This window comes from Belonocnema kinseyi, chromosome 8 (genome assembly GCF_010883055.1).
Source record: "Belonocnema kinseyi isolate 2016_QV_RU_SX_M_011 chromosome 8, B_treatae_v1, whole genome shotgun sequence".
Taxonomy (NCBI): Eukaryota; Metazoa; Arthropoda; class Insecta; order Hymenoptera; family Cynipidae; genus Belonocnema; species Belonocnema kinseyi.
Genome location: NC_046664.1, coordinates 138,096,579 through 138,116,782, shown reverse-complemented (window position 1 = coordinate 138,116,782; position 20,204 = coordinate 138,096,579). Strand labels below are relative to the sequence as shown.

General features: G+C 35.1%; 1 protein-coding gene across 4 annotated transcripts in view; it reads left to right on the top strand.

Moving 5' to 3' along the window:
- LOC117177684 (SET domain-containing protein SmydA-8-like) overlaps positions 1–20,204 on the top strand; it is a 505,872-nt gene that overhangs the window by 176,365 nt on the left and 309,303 nt on the right. For all 4 annotated transcript variants that reach the window (XM_033368533.1, XM_033368530.1, XM_033368532.1 and 1 more), the window contains one exon: positions 10,011–10,167. In XM_033368533.1, the coding sequence (XP_033224424.1) occupies positions 10,011–10,167 (157 nt within the window). The remainder of the gene's footprint in view (positions 1–10,010; positions 10,168–20,204) is intronic.

The window sequence follows — 20,204 nt, the reverse complement described above, 5'->3', positions numbered from 1 at the left end:
TTCCTAATTTCTAGACTGGATACCCGCTCTTCCAACTGCTTTATTTCTCTAGATCTCTGTTCGTCAACCTCTCTCTGTCTATTCTCAATGCTCTCTAGCTTAACCCGAACCTTGTCTTTCTCCTCCTTCCAACGTTTATCCCATTTTTCTCTGACCTTTTTCACTTCGCCCCTTACATCGGTTCCCTGCCTATTCATATCCATATTCATTTCATCCAATCTCTTTCTTGTTTCCTCTCTAAAGCCTTTAATGAGAGCTTCCAATTTTCCAAACATTCCCCCACCCCCCCCCCTCTCTCTGGTGTTTTCCTTTTAATTCTCACTCTCTTGTTCTCCTGGTCCCTTTCTACCTCATCTTCCCCAGTCACTCTTTTCCTTTTTTCCTCCCCTTCACTGCTAGTCGCGCTTGCCTTTTTTTTCCATTTGTCCAGACTTCTGTTCGAACCCGCGTTGCCTAGCTTGTTAAGGCGCTGTAAATTTGAGGGCCTTCCCCGTTGCTTGCCCGTACCTGAATCCGGTACCCTCCCCACCCGGGTCGACTTCTCGGCACTTTCATCACCGCTGCTGTCACTGCGATCAACGTCACCCATCCCCCCACTTTCAATGCTTTCAGCAACGTCAGCTGTTGCAGCCACTACGGTTTTCTGCTCTGTGCGATCGTCCTGTAACTGTTGCCCTCTGGTGCCAGTTTGTGGACTTCGCGTCGTCGGCATCCTACCTTACCCAAAGCTCTGTGACGTTTCCCGCCTTTATTTCCTACCTCTTGTCCCCCTGACCAACCAACTATTTTTTCACTCCTAACCTCAAAAACTTCGCACGCTCCAAATTTTCACCTCAATCCACTCACTTTCACCCTTCACACCTTTGCCTTTACTCACCCTTCTTCCTTTACACTCGATCTCCGCACTTTTTGCCTTTTCTGCATCCACTCACCTGCATCTTAATTTCATTTAAATTTTAAGTTTAGTTTTTAAAAATAATTTTAGAAGTTTAACTAAAATTCTAAAGTACGAAAAGAATTTTTTTACATTTATTTATTGTCTCAAAAATTTAAAATAATAATAAATAGAATATTTTTAGGCTCTCTTTAATTTGAATATAATTAGGCAAATCAGTGTTCATATGATTTTTAGCGTACGGGCCGTACAGAGCCAGCCAACCGGCTCAACTATAGCAAAGATTGCTATAGTGGTGGTGAAGGCGAACGCGAGAACGAGAAACAGAAAATCACGTACCGTTTGGAATTCAACAACTTTCGGTGTGCGCCCCGTCCCCACCTCGCCCGCTGACCTAATATCAAATTACCCAAAAAGGCCTGTACTTGCAAAATGTTGATAATCTTATTTTGTAGGTAATCGAGTTTAAAAATTTTCTATACAAATTACGCATATTATCAGTTAACAGACGCTTTTGTTTAACTAATTTTTCTGATCTAACAAAATCCCTCTTTCCTGGACACATTCGAGAGTTTTCATCTTTCTCCAAGAAATCAATAAAATCTTGTTTTACTTTTAAAATTTTTGATTTAAGTTTTCTGTTTTTACTTGTTTTGTAATTTTGATTTTTGGAAAAGGTTTTAGAATAATGCATTAGTTTGTGTTTTTTTAAAGGATCTAAGCTAAAATTTTTATAGTATGCTTGTTTATCTCTCTGAGTCTTTAGCTTAGCATAAGGTTGTGTTAATTGTTTACTGATAATTTGAGAAAATATCAGTTTCTTTTTGATTAGATCGGGTAATTTAGTATTCTTTATTAGGATTTTAACCTTTTTCTCATATGAAGATGTTTTTATTTTGTCATTTAACCGCGTGTACTTCTTCCCATATTTTTCTCTCATCCTAACCTCTTCTTTTAAACTATTTTCTAACTTTGTTATTCTCACATACAATATTGCTCGTCGGTTTCTTAGTTCTTGCCTTCGTCGTGAAGCAACAGTTTCGTTTTCAACAGCACTTACTCTTGAACCTGGTTTTGCCAGTCAAACTGGGCTGGAAGGTGGTATCTCATTCATTGATCTTGCTAGATTTGTACGCACATGACGAATTCCCTCCCGGTATTTCGAACTATTTGAATGCCATTGTTTCCGTTTTTGTCTTTCTTGTCGTGAACTCATAGAACTGACAGACTTGACCTGACCTTTTTCTTTCTTCTTTAAATACTTGACTCCTTCTTAAACTCTGAGTTTCTCTAAACTTTTAGGGCAGTATTTCAATTTTTCTCGCCGCTTCCTGTCATACTCCTTTTTCTTCAATTTTCCTTCTGCAGCGGTTAATTTTCTACTTGCTGACATTATAGACTTGCAGCGTTCTGAACCCAATCAAACAAACAAACATATCTTATACCTATTAGAAAATACATCATTCCCTCACAGGAATCATTCCTTCATCAAAAAATTTTATGAGGGAGTGATGATGAGGGAATGACGAAATGAAAAAAACTGCCACAAACTTACCAAACATAACCTTACTTTCTTACGAACTGTGTATAGTACTTTATTACTACCGTAAAAATATACAAATATGCTATGATTCTGAAATAGAAAAGTGCTTACCTTTTGATTCCAATACACGAGGCAATGACATCAAAAAATCTAATATATAAAAAACTTGTAGTGAAATTCGTTTTAACAAAACATATTTTCTTCGACCGTCCGCTATAGTGTATGTTGTCAAGGCCAATGTTGCCAACTGCACAGTCAATACTATCATATATGAGTAAAAAATAAGACAACAAACAATAAGTAAGGAATTTTAAGATTTAATTTAATGATTTTCTTCGAATTTAGCAGTTAGGATATAGTGAGGGAATGATTTTTAGGCTACTCTCTTAGATATATCTTTTTTGTTTATCATATATAACTGATGAAGGGCCGCATACCCGTCCTGCTTACACTCTAATAGAAGTAGGTCAACTCGCCCAAAAAGGAAAGGTAATGTAAAAGTGTGTCAATTAGGAGTTCAAGTTAAATGCATAACATGTTCGAAGTTAAATGCATAAAACCTTGATCAAAAAGATAAAATTGTATCAAAGTAAATTAATTTTCTACAAAAAAAAATAATTTGTTTAAAAATAGTTTAATTCTTAATTAAAAAGATTAGTTTTCAATCAAGAAGTTTTATTCTCTGAATAAAAATATGCATTTTCAACTAGAAATAGGATATTCTGGTTTTATTCAACAACAAAAATTTGATCAAAAAAATTAAATTTTACAAAAATTAGTTCAAGTTAAAAAAAAAACAGATAAATTTGATACTAAATAGTGTAACTTTCCACCAAACAGATGAATTTTCTACCAATAAGATTAATTTCCTACCAAAAAGACGAACTTTCAACGAAGGACGTGAATTTAAAAAAAAGTGAAAATTTCAACTAAAAAAGGTCAATTATTAATTTCAAAAATGAATTCTTTATCAAAAATGATATATTCGAATTGTCCCTTACATTATTTATTTTTTAACCAACCAAAAAGGAATTAAAAAAACAAAGTCGTATTATCAATGAAAAAGATAAATTTTCAACCAAGAAGATCAATTTTCTACTAAAACTGACAAATTCCCAAAAAATAACCTAATTCTCTACGAAAACAGATGAACTTGTCATCAAATAGATAATTCTTTAACAAAAAAGATAGATTTTCATCCAAGGTAATTAATTTTCTACGAAAAAAGACAAGTTTTTAAAACAAATAACTGGATTTTCAACTAAAAAAGGTCAATTTTCAATTTAAAATATCAATTTTCAATTTAAAATATGAATTTTCAACCAAAAAATGGTGTAATCGAATTTTCTTTCACAGAAATTAGTTTTGACTAACTAAAAAGAAATGTTCAACGAAATAATCGAATCCTCAATGAAAACAATTAATTTTTAACTGAGAAGAATATTTTTCTAGAAAAAATTAAGAATTTTGAACAAAATAAATATAACTTCAAACAAACATTTGATTTTTTATCTAGAAAATATTATTTTGTTTACCAAAAAGATGAAGTTTTAAATATAAACATAAATTTTGAACCAAAAATGGGATAGTTCTGGTTTTAGATCAAAAAATTAATTTTGTACAAAGAAAAATTCAACTTCTTTAAAAATTGAACTGCTTTATTAAAAAATAATGCGTTTGGTTGAACATGTAACTACACTCAATCCGCGGTGATACGTGATACTGCGAGGTGGTGGATACCAAACAAATATAAATGAGAGTTATGCAGGGATATAAGCGCGAGAGGATATAAGTGAGATCAGATGAAAACACGGTTTCAGTGTATATGGTTGAAAATTCATTTAATTTTTAACTTAAATTTAATCTACTTGATTTAGGATAATAAAATCATTTCTTTTTTAGTTGAAATTTCAAATATTTGGTTAGAAATTCGTACATTTTGTTGAAAATTTTACCTTTTTGTTATAAAATAATTCTTCTCATAAGTAACACTAGCCAAGTGTCACTTACCGATTAGAACCAAACTTTGCACATTAATAAAACACTAAAAAATATTGAAACATAAGCAACCTAATCCACTTATCTCTGGAATCAGCAAGTTGAACCGATCGTTCTTCTTAAAATAATGAATTCCACACCATAATCCAGCCCACCTAATGATCTACTCCTTTACCAACGTACCGCATCCAAACACCTACACCTGACCTACCTAACCTCGAGAAATCACTCCTATCAAACTGTTCTGCAAAAATAAAAAAAAACACGGATTCAATATTTTGTAGTGTTTTATTGATGTGCACAGTTTGCTTAGAACCCATGCATGATACTTACGTAGTGTTACTTGTTAGTTTAAGTTCATCCTTTTAGTTGTAAATTTAAGTATTTGATTAAAAACTTATCTGCTGTTGAAACTGCAGTACTTTAAAGGAAAACATTAGGAATTTAAATCGTTTCATACTGAAATTGATATAGTACCCAATATTGAAAAGAATTGATTTTCATATTTTCACGAAAAATCTGCTCTTTTGCTTCGATTTACCAACTCCCTCTTCCTACTCATTTTCTCTTTACAATCCTCATCATGGCCATTTCTATTTTCTTGTGCATATGCACTCTAATCCTTGTTTTATTTCCACTTTAATTTTTTCCCTCTCGTCGTCCACATTTTCATATTTCTGATCTTTCTTTATACTGCTCTCATACTGCTGTTTTTCCCTTTGCTTTCTTTCTATCCATATTGCTATTACTTATTTTCCCTTTTTATTGACGTTTCGGCCTCATCTGTGGGCTTTCATCAGAACAAACATCTGCCTTAAGAGTATAATTAACCATTTAAAATAAAAAATTAATTAATTAAATGCAAAAGGATAAATGAGAAGTATAAAACAAATTTCTACCTTGGAGGTAATTTTCGGAGTCAATAATATTATAGTTCAAAGAGACCGTCAAAATTAAAAACATTCATGCTAAGTCGGTGCATTGTATATAGTAAAGGTATTGGGGAACTGTAGAAATAAAAAAAATTCCCAAAATTTTTAAAAGAGTTCACATTTTAGCAATTTAAAATTCTGTAAAAACAGATATAAAATTGTTGTGACCTAAACAACAAGTGAATGAATATAAGAGCAAAGAAAGTTGTAGTTATAGATGGAGAAAATCAATGCTAAATAAAAAGCTCGCCTAATACCTTGACAATTGAAAATAATCGATGATGCTATTATAATATTGATTCATGTTAAGAATTTCTGTTTTGAAATTAATAGATTCCTTCATATATTTATTTATGAAAATTGATTCCAGAATTTTTCTCTTGTAATTGTTATTTTCCTCAGAAGGAATTTTAATATGATTAAAATCGAAATTAAAATAATGAAAAAAATTCCAAGAATGTTATAAGAAACCCGTGTTTTAATTGCCAATTCTACAGTCTCTTTTATGTTCGGCTATTATAGTTTTTAACCGACGACCAGTTTTACCTATATAAGCCTAATTGCATCCTTTGCATTTTATTAAATAGACAACATTAGAGATATTATCAATTTTTTCGGAGTTTTTTATATTAGTGAAATATTTTTTTATTCTGTGATCATGTCTAAAATATACATTAATAGGAAACTTTTTTAACGCATATTTTTAATCTTTCTGATAAACCTTGTACACAAGGTAATGAACCCCGTAAATCAGTTTGTCTATAATGTTCAAGCCATTTGTTCTTTTTTTTCTAATTGAGCTGTTGTAAATTTCATGTAATCTTTCTTTAATGATACTTTAACTAATACAATTTCCTGGCTAATTTGATGGTTCCCGTGTCCAAGGAAAGTCCTAAGGGTGAATATTTTTCAACAACACAAATTTGAAGACTCCATAAGTTCAGACTTACAAACAATGCATTTCTTTCAAAAATTAGATGATACTGTTTTGAAATTCGTAATCGCATAGTATGGGTGTTCCATAGGGGCTCCCGCAGGGGGCCCATCTCTGTTGCCCTCACGGATCAACGATTAAAAGTTCAAAGTCTAAAGGACGTATATTTTTTTGACACCAGAAATTTGAAGGTTTCATGAGCTCAGACTTACAAACAATAAATTTCTGTCAAAAATTGAATGACTCTTTTCTGAAATTCGAAATTTTACCATGTGGATGTTCCATGAGGGCCCCCGCTAAGGGCGCAACTCGGTGGCCCTCACGGATCAACGATTAAAATTTCAAAGTCCAAAGGACGCATATTTTTTGCATACTACTAATTTTAAGATTTCATGAGCTCAGACTTACAAAAAGCGAATTTATGAAAAAAGTTCGATGAAACTTTTTTGAAACTCGAACTCTGACAATATGGATGTTCCATAGGAGCCCTCGCTGAGGGCCCAGCTCGGTTGCCCTCACGTATCAACGATTGAAATTTCAAAGTTCAAAGGGTGAATATTTTTTGGACGCCACCAATTTTGAGGTTTCATGATTTCAGACTTACAAACAGCGAATTTCTGACAAAAATTCGATAACACTTTTTTTTAATTTAAAATCTTATTATATGGATGTTCCATATGGGCCCCCGTTGTGGGGCCAGCTTTTAAGAGAAAAATTCTATGTTTCATCTTTATGAGAAATTTTAAATGTTAATAAAAAATTACATTTCCCGTCATTGTAAAAAGTTCTAAAGTAGTCTACAACGTGAAAATAACGAAATATTACGCGAAGAAAAATGGTAATAGATTTAAATTATTTATTTAATAATTATTTTATTTACATTACTGTTAACAGTTCGTGTATTTTACATTTGCAGAACGTCGTATAATAATAAATAATTAGAAAAAGAGAGCTTAAGATTTGGTACTATAACTTTTCTGAACTGTTGTTTATGAGGATGACTTTCTCATCGAGTTTCAACTTGTCGGTTTAGCGTAGTGGTTAGCACTCTCGACTGTTAGGCATAAGATTCAGGTATGACATTGTCTCAAGGCTAGAGTTTTAGATATATTCTTCCGGATATATGTTGTAGTAATTGAAAAGCTAAGCGACATGCATTTCTTGATTTGCGAAAAAATCCTTTGATGGGGGTGAAACAACCCCTCAAAGATAGGGATCTCAAGTGTCGATTATATAGTTTTGTATTAAAGAGCCAAATTGATTTCGATCAAGCCTATTGGAAAAGTTTCTTCGTTTCTTGTATAAAATGTATCACCGAATGTGCAATAATAGAATAGCTGACAACAAATATTGAATCTTTAATGTTGTTCCTGTTGGAATGATTTAAAACTTTAAAATTTTATCAAATTATATATTATCATCTTTACTTGATATTTTTACTAATAGAACTCATTATTCGTTTTCAGCTGTTCTATTATTCTACATTTTGTTATAAGTTTTATCTTGCGACAAGACAAGGTGGGTTTGAATCTTAACTTTTATATCATTCCAACAGGAAAAACAGAAAAAATGCAACTTTTGGCAATGTATTTGGGTTTAGAGTTTGAAAAAATTATGTGCGTCACTTCTCTGGTTCTCTTATTTTCATGTACATATCAGGAATAACATTATTCAGCCATAGAGTTTGGTGGATAATCAGTTAACCTCGCCAAGATATACTAATATTTTTTAATATGCATGGTACATAAGCGGATGTATTGCAGATAAAGTAGGTAAATTCGAAAAACCCTGGAATTTAGCTTTGGTGATTCTTGTACAACATGTTCTGACATATTAGGCTGTACCAATATTGCTGTAACTCGATTTTCGTGGTGTAAGATATCATCATGTTTTAAAAACTTTTTTGACGAATATCATTTTTATTAAAAGTTTGAAGAATACATCTACGATATACTGTATAGAATTCACAATATTGTAAATTTCACCTAAACGTATTATTTACTATGTATGCTTTTTAATTATTTGTATGATTTTTCGTCTGAAAATAGTTTAGGGTAGCTACCCCCATTAATTTTTTTTGTTCAAACCTGACCTTATTTTTATTTGAAGTGAAAAATTATATTTTTTTATGTTGGATGGACTCGATTTTACTTTCTTCGTTATAAAACTAATTCCCCAAATCTTTTGTGCATGGAAAGTATATATTATGATGGACACAAAATAAGAAGTTTTAGGGGTGGCCACCCTGTTAATTAAAAAAAATTTGGCGTATCACGTCAACTTTATTTTTGTGTCAAGTTCAAACTATATATATTTTTTTTAAATTCTGTTAATTTAAACATTTTGAGCACAACTTTAAATATATGTAGGGATGGTTTACCCCCTTAATTTTTGTTGTTGAGAAAATTACGTTATTCATCTTTAATCACGAGGAAACTTTTTCAATAGGTTTGATCGAAATTAATTTTGTTTTTAAACACAAAACTATACAATCGACATTTGAGACCCCAATCTTTGAGGGGCTGTTTTACCCCCTTTAAGTGGTTTTTCTTAAATAAACAGAATACGTGTTGCTTAGTTTTTTGAGTACCACAACATATATCAAGGAGAATCAAATTGTCGCGGAACACCTGGAGTACCTTCCTTGTGAGAATTACAAAACAGTATCGTATTTCTAATTCATTTAAGCTTGGGAATGAACGGAAAAATTGACACTGGGCTTGGCAAGGAATACACCTAATTATATTATCACGAGTTTGAAAGGGAAAGGTATTTTAGAACGAATGAACTACAGATGCATGAAGTGAGAATATTTCATAAGAAAGGAAGAAAGGTATATGAGATGGTTAAAGAAAAACGACATGTAGAAAGAGAAGGTACCAGGGGAGGAGAGAGTAAGAGGGTCATGGTACAACAGGAAATAAGGGTGTGTTATGCTCAAGAAAAGAGCGAAATATTTGCGTAAGAATGGTGAAAAAGGAAGTCAGGAGCTAATAGTGAGAATGAGATGTGGGAGTATGGAGGGTTTTAGTAGGTTCGGGCTTTTTAGGGAGAAGAAGATGTGTTTATATGTGTGTATGTATTGTGCGGAACGCGGGATACAAGAGCGGATCACTGGTTGGAGGGGTAAAAAGAAGTGGAAAGAAATGGTATAAGCATGGATGTATTATTGCATGAAAGGGTGGAGAAAAGAGAAAATTATGGATGAGGTTTTTTTGAGTAAAATGGAAAAAAGGTGGAAGAGGAATAGAGAAGAAACTTTTGTAAATAGGAGAGAAAGTAGATTTAAGTAAAATTTAAATACTGCAAATAGTAGATAAGTGTTAGGTATTAGTCATAGGAGGCAGACTTTGGCTAAGCAAGGAAACGCGAGAAAGTAGGGGCATGCTTGCGACGTGAAGCAAGGAAGACAAGGCGATAACAGCAAGCGGTCTTAGAGATAAGGCGTGGATGGATGTTTTTTAAGGGTTAGTTTTATTATAATTGTGTAAAAAATGTAAGTGAAAACAAGAATGGGCAAGTATATAATGTCCTTTTAATGACGTTAATATTCTTACAATCATTTAAAATTTTAAGAGATATCTACAATATACACGATGGCCAAGTTGAAACACAAAATTGTTTAAAATCAAAGTAAAAATATTTGAGACTTGTAATGTATATTACGAATGACTATTGAATGTGAATTACAGTGTACATAAATTTCAGGTGAACACATTACGATTTGCTACACGGATCCCTTGTGGGGAGTTACAAACAGAAGACATCATTTATTACGTACGAAGTTCTTTGAATGCATGTGTACAAGGTGTACAGATCCAACCGAGTTTATGACAATGTTTAATGCAATAATGTGCACCAAGGGGTGAGTTTCTTCTGTTTCTTCTGTTTCTCCTGCAATAAGAAACCTGTACATGTTTTGTTCGATTTGTAGCTTTAAGATCCACTCAAAATATAAAAAATTTTCATGTAAAAGTGTCGCTAATATTCACCTACCATTTCAATAATCGAGAGCAAGAGTGGATAAGTTGATAATGTAAAAAGATTCTATAACTTGATAATTGAACAGGCGCGAATTTCACAAGATTAAAAATTTTTTGCTTGAATATTATAATGAACAATAAGCATCCTCAGGGTTTTCTCATTAGGATGGTGCTCGACCACCTTTGATCTAAAGCAGTTAGTTAACAGATTTTTGAAATTTAATTATCTGAATTTAGATTTATTGCAAAAACCTTCAGAGATACGTTGAAACTTCACAAATTTTAACGATTTTATAGAAAAAAATCGATTTTGAATGACTCCAAAAGACACAATAGAATGGTTTGTAAAATTTCAAAACTTTATAATTATTAATTATCTCAAAAACCATGAAATATACACAAAAATAATTGAGAAGAATGGCAACAACTTAGAGGTTGAGTCTCGGATTAGATTGAAAAAATGCATGGACCTCGCTTAAGTGTATTCTTCTTGTTTATTCATAATGATTGCCCTAAGGGTTTACATGACTTATATTCCTTACAATATTTCTACCTACATATTTTATAAAATCCTATCCTTACTACTTACAGTTATTTACAGCTATTTATAGAAAATCTTATATCTAGATTCTTATTTCTATTTCCTACGATATTGAAATTTGGGACTTGTTAGCGAAAGAGTTAGCGAGCGATCGAAAGCAACAGTGCAAACGAGAGTAAGGGCGAGAACCCAACCCCATCTTAATCTACTCGTGCTATTACATAACTATTGCTTACAATATTTACGCTTTTAATCTAAGGGACTTCCGTTCTTTTTTGCTTTCACTTTCGTTGCACCTGATTTTTGGCGTTTTTTCACATACATTCCTTCATTCTTTCTTATTCACTCATCTAGGACCCTCTAACTCCCTTATTCATTCTTCCACTAATCCATACTCCTCTAGAATCCTTATCACATTCGCTTGAGAGCTTCCTTCATCTTCCATTCCTCTCCTATACATTCTTTCCAAACATGCTCCCATGTTTTGTATTCCCATTCACAGATCGCGCACTTTCGGCTCTCTTTCTTCTTCTAATACATTCCTTCGCTTATCTCGTTTCGCAATCTAAATCTTGGTATCCTGGGCTATCTTCTCTCTCCTTAATAATCTCCTATCTTTCTAATAATTATCTTTCCTCTCCTTTTTTCCAATTCTTTATAGTTTACTCTAGTATCGTCTTCTAATGTATCTCTAGAGTTACGCCACACTCTCCTTTCGTATTGCTATCTCGTTAATTTTATCGCCCTACCTCTCCCATCCTCAACTTCCATTAGAGATTTTCTAGCTAACTCCTCTACCTTTCCCTCCCGCAGCATCGTCTTAAATTTCCGTGCCTTCTTCCCTGCTTTAGTACTTAATTCATCCTTTTGCGCTTCTTCTCTCACCATATACACCTGCGTCCTCCAGCGTGCCCCTGTTGTCCACCTTATATACATTTCTTGTAAAATCTCAATCTCTTTCCTTTCTTTCCGTTTCCATATTTCTGCTCCATAACGTAATAACTGCCACACCAGATTATCCAATAACCACATTATCTTTCTCTTTTTTTAACCTTCTCAATCTCTTTCCTTTCTTTCCGTTCACATATCTCTGCTCCATAACGTAATAACTGCCACACCAGATTATCCAATAACCACATTATCTTTCTTTTTTTAACCTTCTTTTTCCTATTCACCGTATCTGTTTTATTAACCCTTATGTTTGTATAATTCTTTCAACACTATTCATGCCAGTGTATATATCTTTTCGTTCCCTATCGTAACTCCTCCATGCCGATTTTCTCTTTATTAATCCCTCTCTTATCCCCTTTTTGACCAAAAACTTCTACATTTCGCCTCGGTCTAATAAGTTAAAGCCGCCTTTAAGTCCATGAACATTGCTATCAGTGACCCTTTTTCCCTTTTAATCTTCTTATTTGTTAGGTACCTTAGAATATATATATATATATAGAAAGAGTGGGGAAACTCATTGTTCGACCAGGTGTCCTTTAGGAAGGCATCTCCTGATTAAGTGTACGAAGTTCTGTCGCTGTGAGTACATTGGTTCATCCGTGAGAATTTTTGTAGTGAAAGAACTTTTTTCCATTTAACCGAGAACAAGATGGCCGATTGTCGAGAGCAACGCGTAGCTGTGAAATTTGGTTTCCTGTTGGGGAAATCTGCCGCGGAAACTATTGTAATGCTTAAGACTGCTTATGGGGATGCTGCCCTAAGTGAAAGTAGAGTCTACGAGTGGTTTTCTTTACCTCTTCTGCTATTAATCATTTTTATTTCTCCTCTTTAAATTTTGCACTTGCCATTTGTAACCTCTTGGTAACCTTCTTCTTACTCTTTCCTATCCATTTTATCAAGCCACGTCTCTATCATTATGACTACATTTCATTTAGTAAAATTTCTCATAGACTCCTTATTCTTTCTCTTCAATCCTGCTATATTCCAGTAACATATCTTCCAATCTTCCCTACTTTCGTTTCTCGTCTTTTTTCCTTCTTATTATTTCTCATTTTCCTATCTCCCGTTCCTTTCTCTCCTAGTTTTCCTGCACCACGTTTCTTACAATGTTCCCTTTCTTCATCCTACTCCCACCATACTCTTCCATATCTGTGTATTCTCCCATACTTAACCTGTGTTCGGTGTCCCTTTTTTCTTTCCTCTTCTGCTAGTTTCCTTAAGTAATACTGCATCTTCCTTCTATCCATGTCAAATCATCCTCTACTCTCTCCGAGCTTCCATATAACACCCTCTTCTTCGTCACCACTTCCCTCTTATGTTCCCATTTCTTTAGTCTCACCAGTACCATTCTCTACCCTGTTCGCTCTTCCCTTCCTCTACTTCTTATTTCCTCTATCTCTACCTTCGCATCAATTCTTTTTAGAACTTCCTCTATTCCTTTCTTTAGCTCCTTCCCCTTTAAATCTTATAACCTTTATCACTATGTTTATTTTTCTTTCTTCCCTATCTTTCCTACCTATTCTTTGCTCTATTTTTCTCTGTATTACCTTCTTTGTATTCTCACTCTCGCCCCACTGAAATCCCGGTTCGAACTTTCTAGTTTCTTTATCCTACCTTGCATCTCCTCTACCTTTTTATTATTATCTTCCTTCTTCTCTAGTTTTTGTTCCAATTACTTGAATTTTTCTTCCCTTTTATCTTGATTTTCTTCAAAAATCCACATTACTTCTATCATCACTTCGCGAATTTCCTTTATTATTTCATCTTTATAGGAACTTCAATTTCATCACCGCTTCCTTCAGCCTCCTTATTATTATCATCCTTCTCAACCAAATTCTTCTATTCCAGCGGCCATATAAATATTTTATGATATTTCAAGCTTGCAGAAATATCTTTCTTCTCTTCAGTGCTTCCCCTCTACCCTCTCTTCCTTTTGATAAAAGCCTCAATCGATCCGACATTTTTGGCTATCAATCTCTTCTTTTCTAGGGTTTTCTTGTACCTGCCTCTTGGCTGCCTTTCTTTGATATTCTCTTCGGCGTACTAAACACTTCCTGCTCTAAACCTGTTTTTTTACGCGACTATACTCGCTCCGCTAGCTATAAATCCAATTCAAACGCTCCCGCCTTCTATACTACCCTGCCTCTATCTATCGTCGCGGTCTGGTACCTGTCTCGCCTTTCTCCATCGCTACCCAACCCTGTTACTACCAACCTGATCAACCCAGTCCTCTCACCCTGTCACAAATCTTCGAACAACCTAACCTCAACTTCCACATAAATTTGTCTCAATCGTCAAAAATATCTACCACTTCTGTTCAATCTCACAATCCCTCAACTAATCTCTCACATGTACGCCCTTCTACAAACTTTCACAATACACTCATCTTAGATTTCACCAAAAATATCAGAAAAACTCAGTGTTAACAATTCCCGCTACCTTATACTTTCATGTCGGAAACGGAAGTCCAAATTTATTATTTATACAAACATTAAAACATTTGTATCATTTTCAAAAATATGCTATTTTTGTTTTTAAGAGAACAAAAAATTCGAAAGTTATTTTGTATTAGATATTAACAAGATTTACAAATTATGTTGATGACATTTTTCAATTAGACACAAATTATCGAACGCGAAGCGAAAGTGTCGTAATGAGAATGTAATCGTCGAAGCCAAAGGTGTTTTGAGAACCTTTTTTCAGAACAAATAGAAAAGAATTTTGGTTCCAATTTTGAGCTGTAATTATCAAAAGTTTACATTACAGTTTGGAATTTCAGCTATAATATTTATGATATTTAAAAAAATGTAGTTAAAGTGTATGCATTAAATGTACGAAAACGAGCGTAAAGCGCCGGAGCGTATTCACCCGCCCTAGACGCGCTCAAACTCGACGATAAGCTGTGCGCGCGCAGCGCGTAACAAGGCTGCCCCGCGTAGCGATCACATTTGTTGAATTGCACTGGAACACAAAAAATAAGTGGATGGTTCCTTAAACCAGACTAAGTATATTATATGTTTTTCAGGTTGCTGCATCCGAATCTGATCCCAATAAACCACGAACCCAAAATGTAGCAAAAAACAAAGACTTACGCGCAAATTTCAAACCTTAATCTCGAAGAGTTTTATAGTAGTAGCATAAGTCCAGAAACTGCATAATCTAATAGCCCCAGATTCGTTATAAGAAAAAGACTCACAAGTAGGTTTCCAAAAGCCTGTAATCTCAGAAAGCTACAATCAAAACTTTTGGTCGAGACAAAATTTTTGTTTTGCAGAAAGTTTAAACCATATAGTTGATTTTATTTCTCATAAACTATGGGTCTCCAAAACTAAAATTCTATTACTCCATGAGGTCAGGATGTCCTGCTGTTTAAGAGCAGACTTTAATGTGCTTTCTTTTTTTTATTCTGCCGGAAAACCTTGCAAATAAATTAAGCAGAGGGTGACCCAGCAGAATTCTTCATTTACATTAGTCCCCACGCCTCTCACAATCCTCAAAGAGTTATATTTAATTTTATTTGTCGTAAACTTTGGGTTTCCAAAACTAGAATTTGAATACTCAAAAAGGTATATATTTAATGCATCGTAATAATCTACAATTAGCAATACCCAGCCCCAACGACGTGGACGCAGCAAACTTCTGTTCCTTTTGGGGTGCTTAATTTACGTAAGTCCTCTCGCTTCTCGCTTCATAAGAAACATCATACTGATTCATGAGTCTTTTAGTATTGTTACAGTGAACTAAATTTTGTACTTAAAGATATCGATTTCTTCATAGCCACAATTTTTAAGTTTAGCTCGGCTGATAGGCTGTTTTTATGTTATTTCACTGGCAATACAATTTAAAAAAATTATCATTTCTCAGATTGTAGGTCTTTATTTATAAAATGTAATAAAATTAGAAAAATGTAATAAAATTGAAATCAAAAAGAATTTTATAACTCTGCGTAAAATCATTTTTTAACAATATTATACCCGTACGCGTTAGCTAGATTGAAATCAAACAATTCCACATTCAGTACACTTCATGGGGGTCAAAATGCATCACTTTTCGACATGGTATTGTTTGCGATTTCTGAAATCAGTTATTTTCGACTCACCCTAATATATGTATAATCAATTATAAACCATATTTAAACTCCATGGAATTGACAATGCAACTAAATAACATAGAACTCATTATTTTCCTTCTATTTTTCTCTAGAGTTATTTTTGCACTTTCGATAGAGCTGTTTCTCTCCCAATTTTTGAAATAAACGTCTATTAATTTTTCTATTTGGAATCCCTCGTAAATTCATTTTAGTCTGCTTAATATACTCTAGCCTGGCGCCTTTCGTTGTGCAGAAAAATCAGGGTATAGCGTTCCTTGTCATGATTGGGAATAAAGGCCAGTCTGCTATACTTGCATGCCGATGGCACGTATTTTACTGCAATGGGTTCTCTAAATGGTTTCGTCAGGAAGGGAGGGGGGGGGGGTTGACTAATCCGTTTCCTTTTGTGAGAACGCTAGATCGACATCATCCGCCTCTAGTGATTTAAAGGGACAAAAGCACGCAACAGCCCATTCCACCTTCTGGATATTAACGATCTTGGTGGCCAAATTCCAGTCAGCGTGCTCCCTTTCTTAGCCTTAGCCTTCCCCCTCACTATGTATAAACAATATTTTTTGATACCTCGCAGAAGCCCTTCCAATCTTCCTGATCAAAAATTCTTACATTGTTATTGTATTTATACGGAAACGTCGTTTGGCGGCGCACACATGTTTTGTTACTTCAAAGTTATTCTTCATCTAAGTCCAAAATGTATTCGTGGGGTTTCTCAGCAATGGAATTGTAGAATAGTTTTTCCATTTAGTCTAAGTATCTGCGTATTTATGTGGTGATCAAAAAGAAAGTGCGCCCTAACAGGTCAGAGATGCACACTGGAGCCACGGTTGGCGGAATTCAGGGTCAAACACTTTATACTGGGGAAAATTCAGGGCTAATCATACTTAATAATGTGTACTATTACGTGAAATGTTGTGCTTGTTATGAAAAATTAGCCCCCCCCCCCCGAAAAAACAATAGTTTCGAGATATTCGCGTTTTAATTTTGTTAAATGAATTCAATTCTTATTATTTCCTGGGTTGAGACCGTAAGATCCGATATCTCCGATATCTCGTTTCCTTTAATATCACTATTTTCACAAATCGAAAGTAGAGTCACTCGGTTTTCCATCGCTAGATTGTTTAGTGCCTTACAACACTCTCATACTAGTAGCGAATTAATCGTTGGTAAATTGAAAGCCAATTATAGCAGCCCTGCTATCTAAATGGATACTGATGTTTCCTTTGTTGCCATACTCCTGTGCCTCGTAGGAGAACTTGATCGTGGCCATAATCTCAGATTGTAGAACTGTAGCTTAAGACCTTATCAGGATTGTAAAGCCCATTCCAATTTTTCCACGATATAAACCAGCTTCTGCATTCTGTTTGTTTCTCGATCAAGCTGTAAGCTAGTCGTCCCCATCACTAGGCAGGTGTGTTCTGTTGTTAACTCATTCTGCCTTCGTGAATAGGTTACTTCTTCTTGTCGAAGAGATATCGAATGATGCGTTTTGTCTCTGAGAATTCTTAGGGTCAGTATACTCGTGATATTGGTTTGGATCCGCACTGCCATCGAAATCTTTCGGCCAGCTACCACATTTAATCTCCAGGCTACCTTTGCAGACATGAAATTGCTAGTGAGATGAAGGACCCGCAGTGCCACCGTGGATTTCGGCTTTAGGCACCAGTGATCCTTTAAAAAATCATTCCGCTGATTCTTTCCTGACGGGGATTCGGTGTGGACTGTTTGACCCTGCTCCACCAATGAACAGCTCCATAGGATAGCCTGGGTCGCAGAATTGCTGTATAGATCCACATAAGTGTCTCCGTGTCTTCAGCTTTAAACGAGAGCTTTTCTTTATCGCTTTCCTAAAGAGCTGTTGAGTCGCTACAAGTCTTTTTTCACAAGAAATTCACCTAGATAGTGCCTGGCAATTCACCTGGATGTTGCTCCTAATGGGCGATTGAATACCCCCAATCACCGAAGTACCACAGATTGATGTTCCAGCTTACCTAAAAACAATGCCATAGCCCTCACCATCTTTTGGATCAATTTAGTCTCACCTAATTTAAAATCTGAACCTTCCTATGCCGTTGTATGGGCCACTGTACTATGTAGCCGCGCTTTAGCTGCTGTTCTGCTTGTGAAAAATACGAAGACCTCACTCCTATAGAACGAAGTCTCAAATTTTTAACATGGATTAGAGGAAGAGTTCAAACTGCTGGAGAGCTGCTGGACTGTCACATGCCTCCTTATAGAATTAGCGTCTCCCGCCTCCCCTCGCCGTTTGGGTGTCCTCTGAGTCTCTATAGCTTTAATTCAGAGGAACCGTCAATCCTTGCTTCTGGATGAGCTAGAGGCACAACTGTCACCTGAGTTATGTTTGCCGGAGAGAAAATTGAAAGGAAAGGATTATCTTAGATTCATTCGAGTCAAACCCTCTCCACCCAGTATAGCCTGTCTTTCACCTTTTTTCTAAAAGTTTCTGTTTTGTTTTGTGTGATGCATGTTAATCCCACGAGCAGCTAGGGAAAGAAAAGATCGACCCTACAGAGCCCCGCATGCAGGGGTAAGCCTGATTTTATGGGGAGTCGTTCGGTGTCCCTGAGATACCATTAGAACATCTTCGTACCCTTATGTGCTAAATTGCCACGGGCAAGATTACTCTACATCCATGGCTTCTCGAGGGCTTTTGCTTGATCTCTGTTTGTGTGCCATAGGTCATTGCCGCCTCTATTCCAAAGTACATTCACCATTTTTTCAGCCTTATACCATACTACAATCGTACATACTAGAAAAGCTTATTTATAGCAATTCTTTCAGTCATATCCAAACACATTCAGACCGAGTTTATGTGGTAATTTGCTCCTCAAGAACATAAACCTTCTTTAAAAAATTGGCATCAACTTAGCATTAAATAATAACTCTTTGTATTGTAAACAAGGCGGAAAGAAAGTCTCGTTTTTAGCCACCACTTTTACTAAGGGAAGCAGAAAAAGAATAATTTTTCTGAATATCTGGTATTATATTGTCTCCGAAAACGATATCCTTGGTAAGGGATTAAGATTCGCCAAACTCTTCTTTAGCTAAAAGCGCCGTGTTCAAACGAACTTCGATCGGCCGACCTCTTCGTTAGTCTCTAGTGGTTATGACTAAACAATTGAGATTTACCGAGCGATCCTCAAGCCTCTAATCGCCAGATATGTATAATCCATATGCGGAAGAACTACGAAAAATGCATCTTTAACAAATCGGAACTGATGCAACATTGTTTTTCAATAAAGCAAAGAAAAAACTAAAGTCACTTGCTGTTTTAATATTTAAAAAATTTTATTTAGGAAAAACAGGGAGTAATAATATATCACGCACAACTTTTCAACTATGTGAATGCAAAAACGCAAGATGTGTAAATATTATAACGTGCATTAAAACGGGTGGTTGGTATATTCGTACTGTTTCGCATGATGATAGTGCATCTTCTTCTCCATTAAGAGTAAAATTTTGCTTGGTGATACAGAGAAAGATAGCTGCAGCTCGGTTAGATGTAGTTAAAGAAATAAGTAAATTACCAAATTTAATTGATTCTAGAATGTTTCGAGATATGAAGCGTTTTTCAATTATTAAGAAAGTTTAACAAAATTGTTTTCAATTTGGAATATTCAAACCAAATCACAGAAAAGATTTATGCATTATTTGAACAATAGGTTGGAAAATTCCAGTAAGTGACCCCAATTTTCGTATCGATGCAGTCACCCGACTTGGTAAGATTTTGTAAATCGGAACCAATTATAGCCGGTTTTTGAGAAAGAAGCATTCAATACATATAGTGATGTATCAAGAATGTGCTGATGAGCAACTCTGGCCGTGTTTTTACATACTTTCAACACGAGACATGTAGAAATTGCTGATTCCAAGCTTTGTACAATTGTTATGAAGTGATGAGAAGTATCTTCCTTTATAAACGCAATATGACAAAACAGGGAGTAGGATATTAAGATAAGTGGAGAAAGAAGAAGTGGGGTACATTAAAAAAAGTCCAACAGATCTGCTACAGGTGCAACGTAAGGTTACACACGCACTCCCTGAACATACACCGTTCACCTCGCCTAACAAGCCTCTATCCCCACCCTACCCCCGCCTTTCTGAAACCGACTGCCAACTCTGGGTGATCAATTAAAACTAATGCCACAACGCCGAATTGTCAGCACAGCTCACAGACCTGAAACGCCGCAACGATGCCGCACGAGGGGAATCATCCCCCGCCAGGTGCCAGATCGTGGATGAAATTTACCCCCACCATACCTACCGTTTGGGAGCCGCAAAACAGAAAGTGCATGATTACC